The sequence below is a fragment of the Cydia pomonella genome, chromosome 7 (assembly GCF_033807575.1).
Source record: "Cydia pomonella isolate Wapato2018A chromosome 7, ilCydPomo1, whole genome shotgun sequence".
NCBI lineage: Eukaryota > Metazoa > Arthropoda > Insecta > Lepidoptera > Tortricidae > Cydia > Cydia pomonella.
Window position 1 is genome coordinate 8479644 of NC_084709.1, and position 25944 is coordinate 8505587.

At 35.5% G+C, this 25944-nt stretch overlaps 1 protein-coding gene across 13 annotated transcripts in view; it reads right to left on the minus strand.

The window, feature by feature from the left end:
* LOC133519756 (cAMP-specific 3',5'-cyclic phosphodiesterase) overlaps nucleotides 1–25944 on the minus strand; it is a 588515-nt gene that overhangs the window by 112446 nt on the left and 450125 nt on the right. The window contains exon 1 of one of the 13 annotated variants that reach the window (XM_061853847.1): nucleotides 19869–20734. The exons of the other annotated variants lie outside the window; for them this stretch is intronic. Within the exon in view, the coding sequence (XP_061709831.1) occupies nucleotides 19869–20080 (212 nt within the window). The 5' untranslated portion in view covers nucleotides 20081–20734. Of the gene's footprint in view, nucleotides 1–19868; nucleotides 20735–25944 lie in introns of those variants that run through there. 13 annotated transcript variants of the gene reach the window in all.

Below are 25944 nucleotides of genomic sequence, written 5' to 3' on the forward strand. Positions count from 1 at the left end.
GAAAAAAAATAATCACAAAAAACAGTTTTTTTTATAAAATTATTATTTTTTATTTTGTAAAAATCTCCGTAAATATTAGCATTTCGCAAATTTTGTTTAATATAAAACATATTGCTTCATTATCAAGGAATATAATGAGCCTTAAAACATACAGATCGAGTAATAAACAATGAAGCTACACTCATTTATTTGCGCATGGGTAACGATAACTGGCTTTTACCGGTCGAAACTGTGGTGACTGTTACGATACGTATTGAATGGAATTTATAGAGTATCGGTTTTAATTACTGAAATTATAATTAAAATTATAAAAACCAGACACAATAATGTTACCTTACTTCGACGTTTAGTCTCTTTTTTCGTCTTAATCATAGGTAGGTACATATTTCTTTTTACTTAAAAATTTTATACAGGGTGAACTTTTAACCACCAGTCATACTCTGCGCAGCGACTTTATAGGTCATACTTAACAACTTTTACTATGGGACCAATTCCGAAATCGCGAAAAAAATTTTGACTGTCCCATATAAAGGTGCGACCAACTTTACCAGACCAACACTTTTCCAAACTGAGCTACAGCTGTCCGATGAAGTTAAGTACTTAGGACTAACTCTCGACAATAAACTCAATTGGAACAACCACATCAACAAACGGATAGACAAGGCGGGAGTTGTCTTCTGGCAGTGCAGAAGGATGATTGGTAAGAGGTGGGGACTCAACCCGAAAATTACCCTCTGGCTCTATAAGACGATAATCCGCCCCTTACTCTGTTACGGTGCTCTGGTTTGGTGGCCAAGAACAAACCTAGTCAACGTACGAGACAAACTACAAAGACTTCAAAGGCTCGCATGCGCGGCCACCACTGGCTGCACGAGGTCTACCCCGACTGCAGCCATGGAGGTCATGCTAAACCTTCCACCGCTGCACCTACACATACAGCAAGAGGCCAGTCTCTCAGCGGTAAGGTTGCGAACCCTCAAGATATGGTCTAACATCACAGGAGCTCTTCACACAAAATGCCTGGAAAAGGTGTATGACGAATTTCCAGTGCTTAGGTCAGGCACGGACCGGATTCACAAACAAGCTATCTTCGATAAAAGGTACAAAATACAGTTATATGAGGACGACAATCATGAAGGACTCAATCCCCGGGAGCTGAGAATCTTCACTGATGGGTCCAAAACAGACAGCGGATCGGGCTCTGGAACCTTCTCAGAAGACCTGAACATGTCGATCACCACTCCGCTAGGAGCCCATAACTCGGTATTCCAAGCTGAGTGCATGGGCATCATAAACGCAGCGGCTGCCATCACTGCAAGGAAGGTAGTAGGATCCTCCATCCGCATACTCTCCGACAGTAGAGCAGTCTTAATGGCTCTAAATAGCCATATAGTTACATCCAAACTTATACACGAATGCCACGAACGACTAATGGAGGTATGTCATAATAACAAGATCACCCTACAATGGTTCAAGGGACACAGTGGATCCCGAGGTAACGATGCTGCGGACGAGCTTGCCAGGCAAGGATCGAATGCGGGGGCGATTGGTCCGGAACCGATTCTTCCGATACCATTTAGCAAGGTACGCTCAATGCTGCTGGCACGTACAGGGAAACTACACACAGAACACTGGCTGAACCAGACTGGATGCAGACAGGCAAAAGAAGCCATGCCTGGCATCAACTGAAAACTCACAAGGGCGCTCCTGCAACTAGGGAAGGTCCGACTGAGTATGGTAACCAGTGTCATAACAGGTCATGGACTATTTAACAAACATCTTTTCACAACAGGTGTCACAGACAGTCCCCTGTGCCGAGGTTGCATGGAGACAGAAGAAACAGCCTCTCACGTGGTGCTAGAATGCAGCGGAGTGACTCCATACAGGGCTAAACATCTCGGATCTCCGAGAGACCTCCCCGAGGTCCTACTCAACATCAAAGGTTTGATAGGATTCCTCGAGGAGCTGGGCTGGCAGGACTAGCCCACCCCCAACATATCACGCAAAATAGGCGCAAGTCGTCGAGTTGCGGAAAAATCGCCCGAATACAATACAATACAATACAATACAAGGTGCGACCAGACCGCAGCTTAAAAAACGGTCACGATACGGAATCGCAGTGACGCGTCGTATGCGTACCGTTTTTGACGCATGCTCCCCACACCGCTGTTTAAAAAACGGTGACGGTACGGAATCGCAGTGACGTGCTTCACGCGAATCTTTTTTGTTTGCAAAACAGTTGCGTCTTTTACGTCACCGGTACGGTGTCTGCCATAAGATTTCCGTGTAATATTTTTTGAGATTTTTACGCAGTTCAATTTACGGTGCGTCAGCTTATTTTAAGCAGCGGTGTGGCGAGCATGCGTCATGGACCCGGGTACGTCCTTAAACTACGTCCAAAAGAGAAGTATGGGCATTGTGAATGTCATCTCGCTTTGTGTGGTAGGGCACAGCCAGTGGGTGTCTAACCAGATCCAAATTTTCTTGCGTGATTCGGCATTGGTCCCATAATAAAAGTTGTTCAGTATGACCTGTAAAGTCACTGCGCAGAGTATGGCTGGTGGTTAAAATTTCATCTTATACCTATATTCGACACAAGTAGTAAGTACTTACAGACCAACTATGATACACATTTTGCCTGTATAGTGATACATAGTGAATAAATTAATACCTGATTTAAAAAATAAAACAAAAATAACAAATAGCATGTTATTTAATTCAGTAATCACTAATCAGTCTTAAACAATGAACATCATACTTTTAGATTAGACAACAAAATGTATATTTATACTGTGTTTCGACTTGAAAGATTTTACTGCTTTAAAACATAAGACAAACCTACCAACCAAATGTATAAAAAAAAATGTTTTTTGTGATTATTATTTTCCTATAGGTTTCACGTAAATGTTTGTAAAAAGGAAATAATCTCCATAATATAAGCTATTAGTTGACACCTCGACGAATACAATCGGTTAAGTGGTTTTCGAGATACACCGCCAAAAAGAATAGGTCCGGACGCCATCTTTGTGACGTCATTACTATCCCCTCCCACCATTTTTCCGCTTTACTACCGCATGTACGGTGATCAGGAGAAACGCCCGAACACATTGATACCGGTTGTGGGTAAGGCCGAGCTGAGTCAATTAAATCTGGCCTCGGAGCGGCTTGGGGACTACTAATAGTAAAAGTTGTTCAGTATGACCTATAAAGTCGCTGCGCAGAGTATGACTGGTGGTTAAAAGTTCACCCTGTATAAAATTTTTAAGTAAAAAGAAATATGTACCTACCTATGATTAAGACGAAAAAAGAGACTAAACGTCGAAGTAAGGTAACATTATTGTGTCTGGTTTTTATAATTGTCATTATAATTTCAGTAATTAAAACCGATACTCTATAAATTCCATTCAATACGTATCGTAACAGTCACCACAGTTTCGACCGGTAAAAGCCAGTTATCGTTACCCATGCGCAAATAAATGAGTGTAGCTTCATTGTTTATTACTCGATCTGTATGTTTTAAGGCTCATTATATTCCTTGATAATGAAGCAATATGTTTTATATTAAACAAAATTTGCGAAATGCTAATATTTACGGAGATTTTTACAAAATAAAAAATAATAATTTTATAAAAAAACTGTTTTTTGTGATTATTTTTTTTCCTATAGGTTTCACGTAAATATTTGTAGAAAAGGAAATAATCTCCATAATATAAGCTATTATTTGACACCTCGATGATTAAAATCGGTTAAGTGGTTTTCGAGATACACCGCCAAAAAGAATAGGTCCGGCCGCCATCTTTGTGACGTCATTACTATCCCCTCCACCATTTTTCCGCTTTACTACCGCATGTACGGTGATCAGGAGAACTGTCCGAACACATTGATACCGGTTGTGGGTAAGGCCGAGCCGAGTCAATTAAATCGTGTTTCTAGAGGGCTTTTTAGATTTGGCGACCGTACTATTAGTATTTCTGTTCTATGCCAGTTTTGGGGCACAAAGGACAAAAGTTGGACCTTTACTAAAAATTTCTATTTTCAAAAAAGAAGAAAGAAGAAAAGATGCATATTACTTTAGCTCGGCGACAGATCGTTCACCGTATCAAAAGGTTCCTATGAAGAGAAATACTCTGTTCATATGAAGTCACCCCTTAATGTGAAATAGATTGACCAAGGATCCACTCCAATAAAAATAGACAACATTGTGAGAATTTCAGCCGGTACCATTATTTTTAGTAATTGCGGTCAGTTGAATTCTTTAATACATATTTCTATCTATTGTCCTAGAGTGTATTTATTTATTTATCTGTCTATCTATCAAAATGTATTCACATAATGTAGCTACTATATGTTGCTACTTATGTACCTAATATGTAATGTTACTGTAAAAACTAGTTTTAACTAGGGAACACGCATCTTCACTAAAAATGGATTTTTACGGTAACATAAGTACATACCTACCCTTACCACGACTGCCTTAGCACTGTCAAACTGACATACTCGCTAACGTCTGTGTAACTTACTCATCTCGCTTGCACTACACGTACGAGCGAGATGTATAAAAAATAAGTTGCGCACACGCTAGTGAATATGTCAGTGTCAAACTGGTGGTAGCCGTTCTGTTCTATATAAAACCCTGGAGTACACTTTAGACAATTATTTAAATTATTTCTGCCTCGGGCACTGAAAATATACAATAAAAAAAAAAACTTGGAAGTAGTTTCTCATTTCTACGACCCTAGTATCTCCCAGATTATAACCTTATTTTAATTGAATCTAAAATAATGCGACACTATTTGTTCCAATGTATCGAATTGTTGCCAACTTCTTAGTGTTTATATTTTTCATCGGTTATTTTCAAATGTCTTGATTTTAAAGTTCCCACAAAAAAGGTATGATAGTTAATGGACTTAATGCCTTAAGGCAATAAGTCCGCCATTTGTACTTTTTTGTATTGTTCAATAAAGGTTAAATAAATAAAGAATTAAAATTTTAATTATAATATCTTAATTTTAAAGAAAATTTAATATTCATAATAATTGCTAATGATTTGCACTAGAATTGCATTTGGAATATATTCACATTTTATTTAATTTCATTTGATATTTATAATAAAAGAGAAGCTTGAAGTAACCTATAAGTAAGGAACAGTTTAATTGACTGGCTTTTTCTCTCTCATAACATTGCAATTACCTATCACTATGTTGGAAATCCACTCAATAAAAAAAGCTCGCTTTCACTCCTCAAAAGCTCTGAAATACGGCCTCAGTCCTAGCGCACCATAGCAGTTATTAATAGAATGCCAGCGTACACGTGTATGCACTTATATCCTACGCAGGAACCCAGACCAGCGTTAAGCACTAACATATAAAATAATATGAAATATTACGAAATTGCAATCCGTGGTATACCACGGATACTACCTATAGTAGTACTAAATAACAATCCGTGTTATATACATTAATTATTATGTTTGCTTTAGAATTGCAGTGTATAACAATAACCGATTCGTGGTTTGATTATAGTTATTTACGATACAAGTGCAGAAAATAGAAACTTTGCAACGAGTGGTGATATATTCACCTCAAATCAACACGAGTTGCGAATTACCTATTCGCACGTGTATCTTATAACGTTTTACTGGCTCTTCAAAGTTTTTACATTATGCACGGAAAGTGCTAATTAAGTAGCATCATATGTACTGTAAATTAAATTACAGTACATATAGAATAGAATAGAATAGAATATTTTTTTATTCGTAGACACAAACAAGACACATTAAATTACATGATATAACAAAAACAAAGGAAGTATAAAGTGCCACGAAATGGCCTCATCTCAGCATGTTGCTGGTGGCTTCCAGCGCTGATCTTCCGATGAGACCATCAAGTGAGAAAAATCACGAAAGGTAACAGACAAGAAGGAAAAAGACAAAATAATATAGAGTGAACAAATTGAAAAATAGATAAAAGATAACGACTAAATTAAGTAAAGATTATTTTTATATCAAGCATCGTAAACATAACACTGTATCGGTCCGGTCCAACCATACCTTGGCTGAACATTACAGCTGCATACGCAACAAGCGCCAACGGTAGCTACACGAACTAAAAGGCAATGACAGACCAGACCAACATCGAGCGTCCATTTTATCAATTTACAAGATTTTTATATTATGAAAACAGCATCAGAGGAAGACGAATACTAACATAATAATACTCAAACATGTATGGCATAACAGGAGTGGTGAACTATTGCTCTGCAGAAGGAACAAAAAACTTGTGGTAAGCGTAAGTAAAAGCGTACAAACTACAGGCAGCTAGTATCAAGTCTGTAGGCTTCCTGGTTAAGTTGGTGATTAAGTAAATACTGTTTCAACTTTGACTTAAAACTATGAATACTTTGCAGGTTTCTCAAGGGGGGAGGGATGTTATTCCAGACCTTCGACGCGGCGTAGCGAAAACTTCCCCGAAAAGCAGCTGAGGCATGGCGCGGCGTTAACAGTTGAATCCCACAGTTACGGCGTTCGCGAAGCTTAATACAACATAGCTTATTGAAGAGATATGGGGGGGTTTTATACTTCATTACACCAAAGAGCAGACAAGCCAAGTGAAGTATACATATGGTACTACTTTACCCCACTAGTGCCGTAATTAGTACTTTACGTTTACGTAAAACATGGTATGATACACTTGCGGATATTTAGTTAATTCGCAATTCGTGTAGATTAATTTATCGCCATTTGTTGCGAATTTCCTACTTTTCGCGCTTGTATCGTAATGGACTACTATGGCCACTTATATTATTTGGACACAAGCATATTAGTATGCATTTTTAAACACGAATGCTGTAAATATTCGTATGTTCAACTTGTTAGGAACTCCCTAAACTAGCGTCTTTTAAGCGTCGGCGTCTAGTCAGCGCTATGAAAAATGGCGTCGATGCGGCAGTTCTGCCAACGTTGCGTTGAGTAGCGGTGTTCGTTTTTTAGCATTAGAGTTACCTTCTGGTACGCGATCTTGATGTGCCTTTTTATTAAAATACACTTTTGTAAATAAGTCATTACAAATATGCAACAATTATAAATCATATACGATTATTTACATTCTTTTGCCTTCATAAGTAATGTAAACTATTTTTTTTAAACCGGCCAAGAGCATGTCGGGCCACGCTCAGTGTAGGGTTCCGTAGTTACTCTTCCGTCACAATAAGCTAAACTGGAGCTTAAAGTATAGTAAATTGTTAACCAAGGGATGAAACGGTACCTTTCACCCGAGTTAAACAAATAGGCAAATTTAATTAAAGTAAGTCTTTTTACTATGAAGGGAAAACTTTTTGCGATAACTTAAAAACAGCTAAACTGATCATGTCCGCTATAGTTTTCATTTACTTTCTTTCTTAAGATCTACTTCCACGATTTTTTTCATATTTTTTGGACCTATGGTTCAAAAGTTACAGGCGGGGTACACATTTTTTTTTCTTTCGGACTGATTATCTCCGAATATATTCACTTTATCAAAAAATGTTTCTTGAAAACCCCTATTAGTTTTGAAAGACCTTTCCAACGATACCCCACACTCTAGGGATGAAGCGAAAAAAAATTTCACCCCCACTTTACGTGTAGGGGAGGTACCCTAAAAAAAATTAAATTTTTAGATTTTATTGTACGACTTTGTCGGCTTTATTGATTTATATACTCATGCAAAATTTCAGCTTTCTAGCACTAACGACCACGGAGCAAAGCCTCGGACAGACAGACAGACAGACAAACAGACGGACATGGCGAAACTATAAGGGTAGTTGACTACGGCACCCTAAAAAGCGGGTTTCAATAATTTTCTATAAAAAGACAAGTCAATATTGTTTATCTTTTTTAACTATAGACGCGACGCTCGGGAGACGCTAGTATGGGGTGGCCATTACACGTAGACTTAAGGTGTGCTAAATCTCTCTGCGTTTAAAGCGCACCTTTAAGAGGAAAGGGGACGGCCGCTTCTCCATACAAACGTAGTCCACATTTTCCTCTCTGGATATTGACATTATAGAAAATATTTTAACATAATTTGGTGTATATTAACAATAGCTATGCCCCTACGTTTGACTTTTTTTCGATTTTTTGATTATCGTAAAAATTAGAATTAAAAAACAGTTTTGTACAAACTTTTATAAGCTCGTAAAGAGTCTTATAATAATTAAAAATTCGAATAAAATCAAACTTGGTGGCGTAGCTGTGGTCGATATACAACAAATTGTGTGAAAATATTTTCATTAATTTTATTTTAATATGAAAATGAGGACTACGTTTGTTTGAAAATGCGATTTCGCGCGAGACCTCCACTTTCGTCTTAAGAACACTACTTGTATTTGTCTCTCCCATGAGTCCCAAAATTATATTTAATTTAACTTGCTGACCCTTTCTACATTATTGCTGATACTATATTTATTTACTCAGTTATTTTTACTTGTCTTTAAATGTATATGAATATAAATGTATGAACCCATATGTATGTTTATTACACAGGTTGATCAATCCAAAACGGTCAGTATGGAAAACTCAGAAACTATGAGAGATAGCCACATCTATATCTGTTCTTAGAAAACTTGGCTTCGATTTTAAATTTAATAATAATGACATTCAGTCTTTTTTTTTAATATCTCATACATAACCGGGAATCGAACCTGGTCAATTTTTAAGTAAACGCGTTTAAACAGTATTTGTTTGCATAATTGATCCTGGAAGGACCAAATTTTGCTATGGAGTCTTGTGTAAACATTAGACTGAAATGCCCACAATTTAAGTAATTTAAAATCGAAGCCATGTTTCCGAAGAACAGATATGGCTATCTCTCATAGTTTGACTTCTCCATACTGACCGTTTTAGATTGATCACCCTGTATAATCTTTCTATATTTGTGTAAGTTTATATGTCTTAGTTAATTTTCTTATCTAATTAGATTATGTATCCAGTTTCTTTGCATCACCTACTCGATTCTGGATATTAGTTGCAGTTATTCCACTGCCCAAAGGTTGTCTAGAAGAGATCGCTCTTTTGCGATAAGACCGCCAATTGTGTTACCTCTACTTTTAAGATTATGATGTGTATAGTTTCCTTTACTGCAGTGGTATCATAGTTGCATTTTATCACCTGTCATGCCATGCGTCACTTTCGTACTTACATACTTGTTAGAACTTGACAGGCATGGTGACAAATGATAAAGAGCCGACCATATTAGCCCTACTGAGGTGTGCAATAAACAGTATAGTATTGTATACACAAACAAAATACGATTGTGGTTGAAACTTAACTCTTTTTTTAACATCGCACATACGTCGGAAATCCCGATTTAGGCGGCCAAAAGTCAACTTTCTAAAAGTAGGCTTATCGCAAAACTTATTGGCTCTCGAAAAACACCACACTATCACGGATTTAATCCCACCCCATTACTACCCCTATCAGTTTCGCAGGTCATATACGAGGTTCTCGAAACTCGGTCATCACACTCGTTGCACACGCATTTCATAGCACTCTTATCCGAAGCAAACATTTCTAAGTCATTATTTATTTTTGTGGAGTTTTTTTGTGAGTGAAAGTGATGGATATCAAAAATACAGGTAAGTTTCTTTTATTTTAATCTATTTTGAATTATAAATATTTATTTAATGATACATATATAACCCACTAAACATTACCCTTTTCGTAATTAAAATTTTGAGTATTTTTTGTATTCAATAGTGAATATACTATACTTCCGAGCTCGTCCGAGTATTTTTTTTATGGCATTCTATAAAACAAGTCTTTATTTATATATCCTGAAAAAATTGGGGAGCACTTTTGAGCACTTTTTAAAATATAGAGTTTCAAAAAAAAATCACGATATAACAAATTATTACGTTGTTTTTTTCAATACTGTTTAAATGGCTTTTCTGTTGTTATAGGTTCATCAAATACCTCGGGTGTAAAAGTTGTGACTCGAAAATATCTGTTTGACAAGATGAATGAACCAAAATTCCAGTCAATAACAGAAAAATTTGACTTCTTGGAAAATTATCTCCTTATATGCCCAAGTGACGCAGACAAAGAAAAACAGGCTATGAAGCATAGATTTTCACATTTTAAATCAGAATTTAAAAAGAAATGGACTAAATCACGTCGTATAGTGGAAAAATTTCTGACAACTAATGGATCTTGGTTGGAAGGAACATTTGAAATATCGATTAAAACTCATTGCAGGCGCGGTCGGCCGTCCAAAAAGTTCAGTGAGTCTAGTGAAAGAACAAAACACAGGAAAACTGATAACTTGCTCCACTGTAAATAAAGAAGTTATAGATCTAAAATTAATAAAGCGGATTCGAATGAAACAGATCGCCTTACTCCGCAACAAGCACTGACTTAGCAGTACGAGAAAGAAAATTCGCGTTAAATCATTTCTGCAAGAAACTATGCAGCTATTGATTTCTGCTGAGCCACATATAGCGAGAGCTGCCGCAGCGCAGAGCGAGGAATGCTTCCAAAGCAATAAAGATGATTTTTCTTTAAGATACGATGATGATTAATATTGTTTTGTATGAACCTTTGTATACATATAAACGTAATAGTATTAAGTAAAAGTAAATATTCTTTATTGCACCACAAAGAAGACAAATTTAAAAAACAGATTTACAATGTAAAGAAAGGTAGCAACAGGCGGTCTTATCGCTGTAAGCGATCTCTTCCAGACAACCTTAGGGTAGCAGTATTAGATGCGAACCTATGTGTACTTCTATGACTTTCTGTAATGTGTTACTTGTATATCTAAATATATATAGTAGATATTATATTATTTACATATAATGGAAGATAATAAAATATATCAATACCCAACTTAACATTGTATTATTCATAAATATATAAAATATTTAAGCTAAGAGGAGCCCTGCAATGTGAAAAAAACTGAAATAACTGAAAAATGGCCATAATATAAATAATAATAATATTAATTATATAAAACTACATTTTCTTACATCAAAATCGTGTTTAAAATGCAAAAATGTAATAAAATATTTTTGGCCGCCTAAATCGTCATTTTCGACCTATGTGCATCGTCCATGAGGAAGTTATACGAACAAGCTGCTATTTTGCCAATTAAATGAAAATAAGGCAAAACTGTTGAGCACGACCACTAGGGCAAATGGAAAAAAGGTAAAAAATTATATTATAGGAAAAAAAACTCATAAGTAGGCTAACGCTGTATAAGGAAACGAGGCAACGATTTATTTAGTTATTCCGATAATATCATACTAAGTATTAGTACCTATAGCAACAACTTATTTATTACGATGGTTTTCTTATGACTTTATAACTCCTAAAATATCCGTATCCTAAAATATCAGTTACAATTTTTAAAGTTTGTTGTACGTCCCCTACGTTTTGCTACCATGGCATAACGTCATACTTATACTGTACTTTTGCATACTTTATTATACATTTTTCCAATATATAAAAACATGTCAAAATAGTATGCGAATAAAGCACTCCTAATACTGTTTTAATGGAAAAATATAAAATTGTTTACTTAGGTACTTATGCACAAATTAAAGTAAATAAAATATTTAACAACATTTGAATTTGCATTCAATTATTCAGATTGATTGATTGTATACAAATAAAAGACCCGTATTATTCGTACCGTGACTCACTATAGCGTGAGCAATGACTGCATAGGTACCTACTATGGGTTATTACTATACACTTACAGCAACTAGCTTCAGAAGTAGTTACTGCAGGAAGCCAATCATTGTCGAATAAATAAAAGAGCATTTTCCCATTAACGGATTGGAAGTGGATTTCTCTGTTGTAGGTGTTAACCCTGGTGGGGTGCCAGCCAAGCTTATGTGTCAGCCAAGCTTGGCTATTACATGCTCACTTAGCTCAATACGAGTTTATACATATAATAAAATTACATATAGCCCAGCACATTATAAGTCAATCATCTTACTAAAAGCAGTCAAGACAAAATTAAGCTCTAACAATTATACGCAAACGTATTAAGAAGTATTAGGCTCAGGAAAGGCAAAGTATACCTTTTACTTATAAAAGCTTTTTGTTCCCTTCTTATGCGTATTTGCTTAGAGCTCTCTTTTTTCCCAAAGTCGAGAGTCCATTTACAAGATAGAGAGGCCTTAGAGTAAGTAGGTACAACATTTTTGTTAAAATATTTTCTTAAAAATATTACCTCACTATATTAAATTATGCTTCGCTAAAACCATGAGGCGACCTTTAAGCTCAAAGGAAAGCCTTCTTAGGAAATCAAATAATTTTTCGCTCGGTTTCAAATATAACCTTTTCGATTTTTTCAATTGCTTTGACAACCTCTAGGACCAACCTCAAGGAAAATTACATAAAATATAAAGATCCTGACCCAGAGGGCTATGTGCTAAAGTCTGTTTTTTTATCCCGTAGACTAAAATGACAACCACAAATGTCAAACGTAGAAAGAATGTAACCAGCTTAAAACAAATAGTGCTGATCTTTGATTTCGGTTAGTGAATAACCGATAAATATTAAATTAATTTACCGATAAAGATTCAAAATAAACAATGAATTAAATCTACTCACTACATGATAGGAAGTAAACAATAAATAAAATCTACTCACTACTAATCAACTCAAACTTTTAAAAATTGCATTATGAGCTTCGAGGTGACTGTTAATCTTACAATAAAATCGCTTTTAAATGGGTCCATATTGGCTCACATAAAATTAGTTGTCATATTATTGTTCATAATAACGATTTGTGATCAGAATGATCATTTGTCATAATTTTTTTGCTTATAATTATTAATATCCATTTATTTTTACTACTAATAACATTACTCATAACGGTATGTTGGCCGAAAATTGTTTTTAATATTGTCATTTCCAACTCTTCATCATGACTCATAAGTTTTATATAAACTAAATAATCATAAACTTTGTATAACTACTTATATGCATAACATTTAAAGTATGCGCGTATTGGAACATACACGACGATTATAATTATTACATTGTGGGTAAGCACTATGAGATTCCGTGGCGAAATAAACGAGGTAGTGCGTGTAATTTAATTATTAAGTAAATTTCTAATAGTAAAAAAAAAAACAATTGCAATGTAATGTTATTATTTTATAACCCCAGTAACCCCAAAACGAGGACTAGCATATCGCCCACCTTTCTGGCAGGATTTCGGTTCTGCGAGGGTCGCAGTTCTAACCTAACCTAACCCACCTTTCTGGCAGGATTTCGGTTCTGCGAGGGTCGCAGTTCTAACCTAACCTAACCCACCTTTCTGGCAGGATTTCGGTTCTGCGAGGGTCGCAGTTCTAACCTAACCTAACCCACCTTTCTGGCAGGATTTCGGTTCTGCGAGGGTCGCAGTTCTAACCTAACCTAACCCACCTTTCTGGCAGGATTTCGGTTCTGCGAGGGTCGCAGTTCTAACCTAACCTAACCCACCTTTCTGGCAGGATTTCGGTTCTGCGAGGGTCGCAGTTCTAACCTAACCTAACCCACCTTTCTGGCAGGATTTCGGTTCTGCGAGGGTCGCAGTTCTAACCTAACCTAACCCACCTTTCTAGCAGGATTACGGTTCTGCGAGGGTCGCAATTCTAACCTAACCTAACCCACCTTTGTGACAGGATTTTCCAATCATTTTTGTTTAAAATTAAAATTAATAATGATCATTAGTATGTAAAATTTTATGAAAAACAATTTTGGAGATTCAATAATCGAATTTCCAATTTTATTACTTTAAATCGATATGTCGAACAATAATATATGCATCAATTTTAGCAATAGAGATATTTAAGAAGAATGACATTATGAATATAATAAATTCGAAGTTGCAATCATTATTGTTTAAAATAAATACGTGTAATGATCATTAGAATGTAAAATTTTATGAGAAACATTTTCGGAGTTTCAATAATCGAATTTGCAATTTTATATGAACTTTGGCGCACCCCTTTTAAATATTAGAAATATTGTGTATAGACCTGGATACAAACTTTCTAAATGCCTCAAAATGGTGTTACATGGCTATATAAGTAACTCCCAATAGTTTATTTTCGGTTAGTACCGGTTGTAGCACATCACTATTTATAAGACGTAAAAAACTAGCAACACATGAAATTTTTGTCTACGGGATAAAAATATAGACTATAGATGTGTTGAAAAGCTTATAGGGTGAATCAACATAATAAAAAAAAACTGCAGGGTAAAATTGGTAATATTTTCATTGCCAATGTCAAATTCTGATATCTATATTTGTGTTGAAAACGCCGATGGAGCAGGATGGCCGAATGTGTTTTAAATTTCATGTGACTGTTTGCAGTAATAAATATTATGGAAATAAATATGCTATGTACTCTGTTTATCATTTTATCCTACAACTTAATTGCACTGTAAATTAATTGTTAAATGACGTATTAACATTACCTATTAACAGTACTCGCCTCAAATTGCAACCAGAAATGTTAAACTGTAATTAGGGTTATTAAGAAGGTACAATTGGAAGACTAATTAGGCACTGAAGTTACTGTTGAAAACATAAGGTTACGTTGATCATTAAAACTAGTAATAACTGGAAAAACAACAATAATAGTTCCATTTCCAAAAAACAAGTTTTTATTTTTTGTATTCTGGTAAGACTGACTTGAGTTATAAGAACCTACATACCTCTTGCATTATAAGATTAATGATTATTTACAGACCCCGTTATCAGTGGTGAAGAAACATTGAAAATACTAGGGCTGGCACTACACATTAATATTTACACGTGTACAATTTGATATACCTAATATTTGATGAAAACAATATACTTACCTACTTATTTCGTTCATCTTACTAATATTATAAAGAGGAAAGATTTGTTTGTTTGTTTGCATTGAATAGGCTCCGAAACTACTGGACCGATTTGAAAAATTCTTTCACCGTTGGATAGCTACACCATCCCCGGTGAACATAGGCTATATTATATTCAAAAAATAAATGTTGAATATCCGTGCGGAACCGGGGCGGGCCGCTAGTAGGTATATATCTGTGGCCCTAGTGAAAAAGGGTACAAGTCTCTGGCAGTTTAGGTGTATAAGGGCATAAGTGTTACGTGGAACATACACCCCTTTACACCTGCGCTGCCAGAGACTTGTACCCTTTTTCACTAGGGCCACAGATATAATTTGAAGCCAATTGCTTTAAAAAAAGGTTTCATTTGGTTGTTGAACTCTATAATAATACTTAGGTACTAAATTGACATTTACTTATCAAAATATGTCTGATGTCATATACTTACTTAATTTTATGTTTGGTAAAAATATTAAATTCCTGGATAATCGTGCTGAATTCTCTCAGTTTAAAATGAAGCTAATGGCAAAACTGGAAATAAGCCTAATGCGACGCGGAAAAAATGGTTTGTAATTTTAGTAAAACTGTGCAATAGACGATTATTTTTTCAAATAGTTATTGATAATTTTTTTGTAATATTTTTTTTTTATCCTACAGATGTAACTATGAGTGAAATATAATATGTAAAACTGGGAATCATAAATCTTGAAACTCATTTTGTACCTATTTCCTGTATATATCATATGTGTATTTTTACATTTCGTGACATAGATACAGATTCGGTGACAGTGCAATAATAAACCAAAAATAATGCGTTTCATCTTAAATTGTTTTAAGCGACATTTATACCAGTATGTCAAATGTACACGAATTAAATAAATATTGTGTGACAACCCTATGATTCTATTTCAATGAATTTTCACCACTGATAACGGGGTCTGGTTTTTTATTTTACAAGGGAGCAAGTTGCAGTTTAACTCCTCGAAGTAATATTATTAATACCAGAGCAAGCGTAAGATTTGAAAATTGACTACAAAACCTCGCTACACCCGTGGTTCGAATAGTGAAATCTTGAGAGTTGCGAGAGTGAGACACAAAAAGTTCACCACACCAACGCGAGGAAAATACTATTTTAGATCAGCAACGAACGTCTCGTCGTCAAAACAATAAGATTACAATTAGTCAGTAACGGGCAAGACTTGGACAATAATGTAAGTACCTAGCTAATATTTGTATAATAGATACAATGTTTCTATCGCTTAGTTTGCGTTGTTGTCAAACTGGAGTTTGTTATCTAACGCGGATTGATTGTACCACTTCTGGTTAATAATGTTCGCCTCTCGGCGCTCTTATCAATTTGTTCCAGCACAAGCTAGAAATGAAACTATTGGCTTATTAAAATAACATTTTTACCAATAAAGGCGGAGCTTTTCCCTACTACTACTTTTATCTATATTGTATTGATAAAATTACCTGTTTATTTTTATATCATTACACGTTCCCGTTTCTTTACTGTCTGCACGCTTAAATTAAAAGAAGAACATTCTGTAACATCAATGATACTTAATTGGAAATGATTAGAATTTAACACAAAAATATATAATCATCATAATTTCATTTTAAATACGCTTACTGTATTTGATTAATAGACTGTATTTCTAAAGTCTAATAACAACCCTACAATCTTCCTTATAAATAGTTACATGCTATTACTAGGATATTTTACAACAAAGGGCAAAAATGGCGTTATGATTTCATACATCTTTATAAATAAAAAGTTGCAAAATAGAAGTTCGAAAAACATATCAAATTATTAATGTCATAAGTTCATAACGACGGTTCTGTAGATGGGAACAAATATTCGAATACAGAAAGTTAGAGAAGTCGACTTTGAAATCATTAATAACTCTAAGCTGACAATATTGACAAGACTCATTTGCCTTGATCCGGAAAACTCGACTTTTTAATCTCCTTCAAAGTTGATACATTGTCCGATATTCAATATACTTAAGTAATCTGAGCAACGGAAATCTGACGTAAATAAGTTCAAATTGATTAGAATTTAACCGTTTTCAGTGCTCTTAAATGAATATTGTGTACCCAAGTACTGTTTGAAATTGAAATATCGTCTAGTTCAACACATTTCTCGAAATAAATTCACGATTGTTTATACAGGTACCCAGGTAATTCAATAGTGTTTAGTCAGGAGGTCGTTAACAATTAGGCAATGTAAATCAAACGTATTGTTGTCAATGACAGGATAGGATAGAGTAATTTTCGCAATGATTGTTTTGTAGTTGAGTGTTTATTAGTTGTTTGGAATTGTATGTATTAAATGATTTGCGTTGGCCTATTTCGAATATAAAAGTTTTATATCTCACAGAGTTTCATTACAACCAAGATTATTGTTTTTACTGAATCAATTTAAAATGCTTTATGTTTAAGGTTTTTTATTCTACTGCATAAAGATAAAATGTGGGTGAAAATGAAATGGCAATCTTTGTGAAGCTATTGAAAAGCTTGCTAGTGCAGCGTACTGGATAAAGAGCAAGATTTTTCTAAAGCAACAAAGGTTTGCTCAGCTTTGATGTCGAGCACTCTCACTCGTACCGGTCTGGGCCCTTAGTTACCAATATTACATCTCAGTTGAACATGCTATAGTGGTATGGCCCACAATTTTTTTATAGTAGGTACCTATTCCTTACGAACAGATAGAGTTTTCTCATTTCTACGAGTACATACCTAACATAAAATGAAATGTAAATAGTATTAAATAAATTAATGACGTGTAAATGTATATGTTTTTTTACCAATAAGCAACTGTATCTTTGTATTAAACAATGAATAAGTACCTACGGTTTTAATTTGACCTCTATTTTGAATGATAATATTCTTGTCAATTAGGTATTCAAAATTTCATTTCGGTGTTCGTTCCAATTTGGCCCGTTTACCCATTAAAACGATAAATACTTTCAAAATAATACAATAGAGTGATCTTGAATTCCGAAGAAATAACAGCCCTATGGCTGAGAACGCATAATCAAACAAATAATTAAACAGTTTCATGTTTTGTTCCGTATAGCATCATATTTGAGGCTGAGTACCCATACTGTAGTAATTGACTAAATGATAACATTTATTGAAAATAAATCTTGGCTCTTTGTTACAATTTACAGTTCGATACATGAAAGCAATTCTAATTACTTGTATTAAGAAATTTCACTTTATTTGCCATTTCTTTACCTCTAAAAGATTTTGTAAAATATAAAGATTTTCTCCAAATGTTTTCAGGGCAGCGAACGTGAAATCTTTTGTTGAAGTGAACATCAGACCGCATTCCTACAAAGTATTCAGTCGTCTGTTTTTAATTACGATGGAAATAACTGGACTTGCTGTAAAACAAAAGGGACAATGACGGCGCTACAGCGGCGGTGCTTCCTTCCGAACCGCTGCTGACGAATGAAAGCTTCTAGGCTGGTATTAGGACGCAATAATACATATATATCAAATGCTGCACAAACAAAGCGTGTGACAAATTATTGGAAACTGGAAATTTAAAATTTATTTTAAAAATCGGAGCTAATTAAGACGAGACGAAATTGAAATATTTGAATACACGGAAACAACAATCTTCATTGTTTAATTTCCCTTTTTTTATCATTCCTGGTCAACATAATAGGTGAGATGACGTGTACCAATATTTGACGCATCAAGTTTAGTGTATTGCGAAAAAAAATATAGATAAAAAAATGTGTCATTTATACGCAGACGTTTCGCAGCCTATACCTACGGCTGCGAAACGTCATGTTGTGGTCGCTTTAGCGAAGGGTACCTTAGGCCGGAAAAGTGACCTTGAACTACCCGTCACGTATCGCATCGTACCTTGAACTTTTAGGTTATCATGGATTTTAAGTCTTATTTCCGCATGTTTAGAAAATAAACACTATATGTGGGTACATATAGTCTTGCCTGGGTAGGCAATAATAGGAATTTTCAACCTTGTGAAAAGGCTTCACTTCGCTTCAAACTTTTTCCCGGCCTTTGTAACAATGTATACTAATTTATAATATAGGCATGACTATACCAATCAGATTAGATGTTAAAAGTTTTATTTAATGAGCAGTTTCTGTTATCATCGCTTGCACATGTTGGTAATGGTTATTAACTGCAAATTCGCGTAAATCCTGACCGCAAAATATATATATAATCAATTTACGGATAACAGAATAAGCGATAAGCTAGAAGTAAACAATATGTATTACGGTCACGTTTAACGTATTTAATAAAGTATTTTTACGACATACTATTTATATTCTATATACGCACATGTATGATTGTATACTTGTATACATTTCGCTTGCCCTTATGCTAAATGCTGCAATGTAGCATAACTTTTTTATCCAGTCCCCCGTTATCTTTACGAATTTCACAATATGGTCCGCGTGTCCAATTTGTAAGATCAAGTTCGCATAAAATTTACTATGGCGTACTTGATATTTGAAAAAAGTACAGTCTATAACGTAAAACATTGTTTAAAAGATTCCGGAAGACCTGTTCCGTAGTCGGCATATTTGTAACCAAATATTGCAAGCTAAATTAGACCCCCTTCCCATTATTCGATTGAGCTGAAACTTCATGCAAGTTGGGTGACAATGCAATATTATATCTGATCCGATGTTGAAGACCTGAGATGAATATAGTTGACTGCTGAAAGAAAAGCGATAAAATACTGTATCAAAAGTGAAAATTTTGAGGTAAAACTTATTTACGCTTTGCTTCTAGTTTCAATATGATTAAGATACTTGAGTATACTATAGGATACTATAGATTACTACATAGATTAGTTACTAATTCTTTTGTAGGAAAAATAGCACCGCAGTTAATTTACCTGCCATTAGTAAATCTGAAGTTAGTGTTAATAATGTTCAATAATGGCGTGTCGCTGATAGTATGTATCTTAAATACCCACCAATATATTATGGAAATTCCGAGGATTAACAAAAAAACTCACGCATCGCGTCTCGTGCGTTCGTCCCAGAACTTCTCCCAGAACGTGGACCTGTTTTTGATCCGCAGCACGCTGGTGCTGAGCGTGCGCGGCAGCGTTCCGCCGCTGCTACTGCCGCTGACGCCCGTGGCCATGCTGTGCTCCGAGGCCGAGCTTTTCGTGATGAACGACACCCCGCCGCCCAGCCTCTCGGCCTGCGACTCGGAACGCTGCATGTCGCTCTATTGGCACATAACCTCATTGTCCAACGCCATTTCAATTTGGCCTATCACACGTCCCTCATTACACGATTAAGGACGGTTCTTCAACTCCTACGCTGTGTGTACGAGTAACGCATTACGAGACCGGCTACTTTCGCTGTTAATCACGTAAGTGCAGAGACGAATTTAAACGAATACAACATGCGTTTATTAATACTTTATCGGATAACCATCTGTTATCAACTGATTAATAATCCTTTTTTAAACAACTACCAATATTAACAACAACTTTATTATCACATACGTATATCTAAACTATAATTAATAAATTAGGCCTCATCCTTGGCACCAATAGTGGTCGACTGTGATGGACCGGTCCTGCGGACCGGTGAACGCCCTCGACACTGACACTTCAACAGCACGTTGTTCATTTGTTTGTAAATCTCAACAACATGACATGGCAATCACTAGCAGACAACTGGGAAAAGCGCTTCAGAGGGATAGAGTCACATTTTAGAGTGGGGTTTAGCGGCACAACAGAACGTCGCGTGTCGTTAGGGTATAGAAGTGGCGTGTCGCCGTCAGCCCGCGCGGACTATCAATGGAGTCGAGTCGCGTGCGAGCAGGGCGGCATGAGGCGCGCAGGGAGAGCGGGCTCTCGCTCGCACCTCGCCCGGCGCTCGCCCGGCCGCGCCGAGCGCCATCGACTCCGCCCGACGTTAAATTTGGCGCGGTTGGAAACCAGCGGTGGGTGCCGGTAATCAATGCCGCTCCTCAAGACCGATTGGACGGATGTCAAACTTGTTTAACAAATACATCCGACTTAAAGATCTGACGTGCATACGGACCCGAGATCTAAGAATATTATCATTATCACTGCCTAGTACGATTGAGTACACGATAAAGTGACGATAATTGTCTCTTAACAATACCTACTGATTACGAACACCGTTTTGTCAACGCAATGATCAAAAGGCTAATCGTAAATCAATGTTTCTGTTCATGAACACTTATTTTGGCGAGGATCCGTTAATAGGCTTATTAAGTATCGTGTTCTGATTAGGAAAAAGCAGAAGAAAAGATTTTTGGCAGATCATCCAAGTCTGCTAATCCTTCATACAAAAGCCAAAAAGTTCTTCACATCAAAGAATTTTTTCGTCAACTTTTTTTATCAGGTCATGATACTGAATATGGCCTTAAACGGATCCCGACTATTTTTGTTTCACCTTGTAGAAGATTATGAAAAAAAAACTTGATTTTGTAAATTGTGAAAACGTTGGAAATATGCAAGTCACGAAAAATGTATTGTTTCAAAATAAAAGTTTATATAAGTATGGTACTTTTTTTATAAATTTGTCTAGTCGTATTTAAGTAATTCATGTAATTATTGTGGGTATGTGTGATAACTAAAACTACTTTTTTGTAGTATTATTATTGAATGCCTATTAGCAATACACAACTAGCATTTGATTGTACACGTTCATAATTGAATAAGCAATATATTCGGAACGTTCACAATTCCGACATTTTTTTTAACAATAGTATGTCCAAATGTATTATTTGTCTGGCAAACCAACTTTATCAGTAACAGTAGAATAAAATAGTACCTATATTACGATACAAGTGCGAATACCTTTTCGCACGTGTATTTTATAAGGTTTTAAATTTTCGACATACTCACTAGAGCGGTAAAGTAGCACCACATGTAATGTAAAAAACTTTACTCATCTCTGTAAAGGCACAGTAAGTATGTAAAGGCAGCACTTTATCTTACATTTACGGTAATAATTATTCTGTGCCAGTGATTACCAGTTAGGCAGGGTAATAACGGAAAGTTATGATTTCATTATTTCAGAAAAAAAAACACCTAAAAGCACGCCATGATCTGGAAACGAACTAAAAATTTGTAGAGAAATTATGATATACCAAGTTTTGGCGCTTTTTTAACGCTAACTGTAGCCAAACGGCCCGAATTAGAAAAAAAAAGCTGCGAGGCTGGTTGGGCGTGTGTATTTAATTCAAATAAGCGTCCCTCACTTAAAACCAAGTTAAAACAAAATCTCACTTAGTTTTTTCGCTTGATCGTCGTTTTGCTGAGAAGGTAAAAATAAAGACTGTCTTCTTAAGTTTAAATTATTATGGACAAATCTTAGATAATACCGTTATATTAATTAAGGTATGGCTTTATCTTAGTACCAAATAGTAGCTACTCTCGCTATCGGAAGTCATCATTATTATCTAGCATAGGCAATCAATAAGATACTACTAACCTGCTAGACTGAAGTTTGATATTTTTTTTTAATTGAGATTATTAACTTCATAAGTTATTTGTATGCCTTCATGCTGTATAACGAACGATGGGATAGGATATTTAGAACACAGGCAAGGTGTAATCGTTAAGTGTTAATGCATATGCGATTATTTCTTAAATATAACAGGTATAAATAACTGACATTGAAAGTACGTTATATCCAATGATTCAAACAATAACTTTTTATTTTATTTTGTATGTATTTTTATACTTTACTTTTATAGTTATGTTGTTTTATAGTCATTTAGTATGGCGTTCAGTGGTTTAATTGACTATAGCTGGGATAGAAAAATGTTTTTTTTTTACATAATTAGTCTGTAAAAAGCGCTGGTGGTCTAGCGATAAGAGCATGTGACTTGCAATCCGGAGGTCACGGGTTCAAACCCCGGCTCGTACCAATGAGTTTTTTGGAACTTATGTACGAAATATCATTTGATATTTACCAGTCGCTTTTTGGTGAAGGAAAACATCGTGAGAAACCAGACTAATCCAAACAAGGCCTAGTTTACCCTCTGAGTTGGAAGGTCAGATGGCAGTCGCTTTCGTAAAAACTAGTGGCTATAGTTGTCAAGCGGACCCCAGGCTCCCATGAGCCGTGGCAAAATGCCGGGACACCGCGAGGAAGAAGAAGAAGACATAATTAGTCTGTAATAACTAATAAAATAACGTAATAAAGCATTTAAGAAAATAAAAAATATTTATATTTATTTATAAGGACGTAGATTCATTTTTTTTTGTTGACAGTCGTATTTCGTCTGGAACATGTTCTAGGAGACGTCATAAATAGTTTTGTGTTTTATAGGGTCGGCAACGCGCATGTAATACCCCTGGAGTTGGAGACTTCCACAGGCTTCGGTGACTGCTTACCATCAGGCATGTCTTTAAATTTAACGTTTTAGATATATATAGTTTTATAAAAAAGAAAATGTAATTTTACTCATTGGATAACGTACTTTTGAAGTTAGTTTAAAAATTGTTTGGTATCTGTTTAATATACGGAATAATCAAATGTAAGCACTTGACGATTACACTCTGTATATGTTTTTCTTTATATTGAGACGAACTCTACAAGCATATAAATGTCTCACTAATGGTTGGCTACAGAGCCACGCCGGTCTTGAGCAAACGTACATAAATATAGTACTGAATAAAATTACAATTAATTTTAATTCGATTTGACTACTTCTATGTTTTAGTTTCAGATACGCGAAAATAAATATACATATTTTGTTTTCTGATCGTGAATTCATCTGCCGATTGCAGGTTATTATTGAAATTGGTTAAATGTGACGTTTTCATCCAAAAGATACCACATTGTCGGCTGTCGATAAGATGTTTTTCAAATTGAACCAATATGGAAATAGCGCCTTATTGACAACCGACAATAAATATCTTTTTGGTGGAAAATGCGACAAATGTTTTCACAATTAAAATTGATAGAAGGAAAATGCAATAAAGGAAATGAAATTTATAGTATATATGCATTTGTATTATTAAGTTCATTCAGAAAAAAAAACAAAACCAACCTGTCTCATGAAATGTTGCCTTTTTAAATATACCTACCTATTCAGTTTAAGTTAGTTCAGATTGCTAAAAACGTTTACATGAATTAATTACACGTAATATTAAATTTTACGTATTAGTTTGGTGGAAACATCCGCTAATTAAAACTACAAAAAAGTATAAAATCTCTTGTAGTAGTTTTTCTGCTCTAGATATGAAACAGCGGTATATGCATCCAGTAGATAAAATGGATCGGTCCTATTTTTTGCATGCTTGCTGCCGATAGTTTCAAACAAACCCACATGAGTGTACCTACAGCCCGTATTTTATAGCTCGTGGAATAAATACGAGGATCTATACGCCATTCAATTGTTTTTTGACGTGATAACGTCTTATAAATCGATGAACACCGGTAGCATGCACGAAAAAGTGTCACGCTGTGGACAGTACCCCTAGTGTAAATTTAGTCGATAGCGAAACGTGACGTACGGTTTGCGTTAAGTCTCATTTTGTATGGGTTTTTGAACAGCGCGCCAAGCGGGACGTTTTGGAAAGTCAAAAATCTCATACAAAATGACACTTAACGCAAACGCGTACGTCACGTTTCGCTGTCGAAAATATTTACACTAGGGGTACTGATCTCCATGGTAACTCCTTCATTGTATTATACAAAATAATGATAATTCAGTGATAATAATTCAATTCAATTCATAAATAAAAGTATGCAATTTTTCATCAATGTTTTCTTATGACGTTATCACGCAAAATTATCGTCCGTAAACCGACTTTACAGACAACCATTTTTTTTGTAGGCAATGTAATGCAGACTCCTAATTTAATCTATGAGAATACTCAAAGAAATAACTTCGTAGATCTCAATGGCAAACATATTTACTTATAAAGTTTTGCATTTTGCACTACGGGAACATTCTTGCATCTCGCGTATTATGGACATGTGGGTATGAATAGTTTTATAACATTTAACACTAGTTACTTGCATACATTAAAGTTATATAAAAAGAAAATACAAAGTTTAGGCAGTAATAATGTATAGTGTTCAATTAAAAATATAGTTTTAAGAAAAAAACTACCATTACAAAACTCGTTACCGTTACTCGTATCTTATACCCTTCCATAATAAGAGGCCGGAACGTGCCTAGTGCGGCATTGAATATCTGGACGGCACAAGGGTCTGAACGAATAAAAAGTTCAGGATCGACCCGTATTTCTTTTCAGGTCTTTTTACGTTTATTCCATCCAAAGGTTAACAGTATTAAATAGAACACATGTACTGTATCAAATATACCTGCACAGGTTTGCTAATACGGTTTTTATTACATAGGAAAATTGTAATTCGCCGCCATTGACTTGATATAAAGTCAGTACACTTCATATCAACTCGTGGTTTTGGTCAGGTTTGTATACGTGGAATTTTTGACGTGCCGTTGATGACACTTTAATTATTACTTCATTGACGTGGCGGCGAAAAGGTTAACGCAGCGGCTTACGTGAGCGATGACTCGCGAATGCGACGCGGCGCGGCGCGGCGGCCCAACAGCATTCGCGTTCACAACGAGATCGCCTACGTAGGACACTTCCATAGGTATCAAAGGATTGAATTCACTCGCGCCGCGCCGCGCCGCTTCGCGTTCGTGAGTTATTTGCTCACGTAAGACGCTGCGTAAGTCGTCGTATATTTGGTTTTCTTATACATGGTCTTCAATTTCATGAAGATTTGTTTGTATAAGTAGGTATTCTTCATAGCAGTCTCATTGTAACAAGGTCAGGATCTACATAGGTACATACTTGCAATGCTGTACAGAATAATATTCGCAAGTAATCTTGCTTCATTAATGAATATAGTACAATTTGAAAGTTAACTTTTAAAGATGAAATAATTATAATTTCAAATATACCTGCACAGGTTTGCGCTGGTGGCCTAACGGTAAGACCGTGCGACTTGCAATCCAGAGGTCGCAGGTTCAAACCCCGGCTCGTACCAATGAGCTTTTCTGAACTTATGTACGAAATATCATTTGATATTTACCAGTCGCTTTTCGGTGAA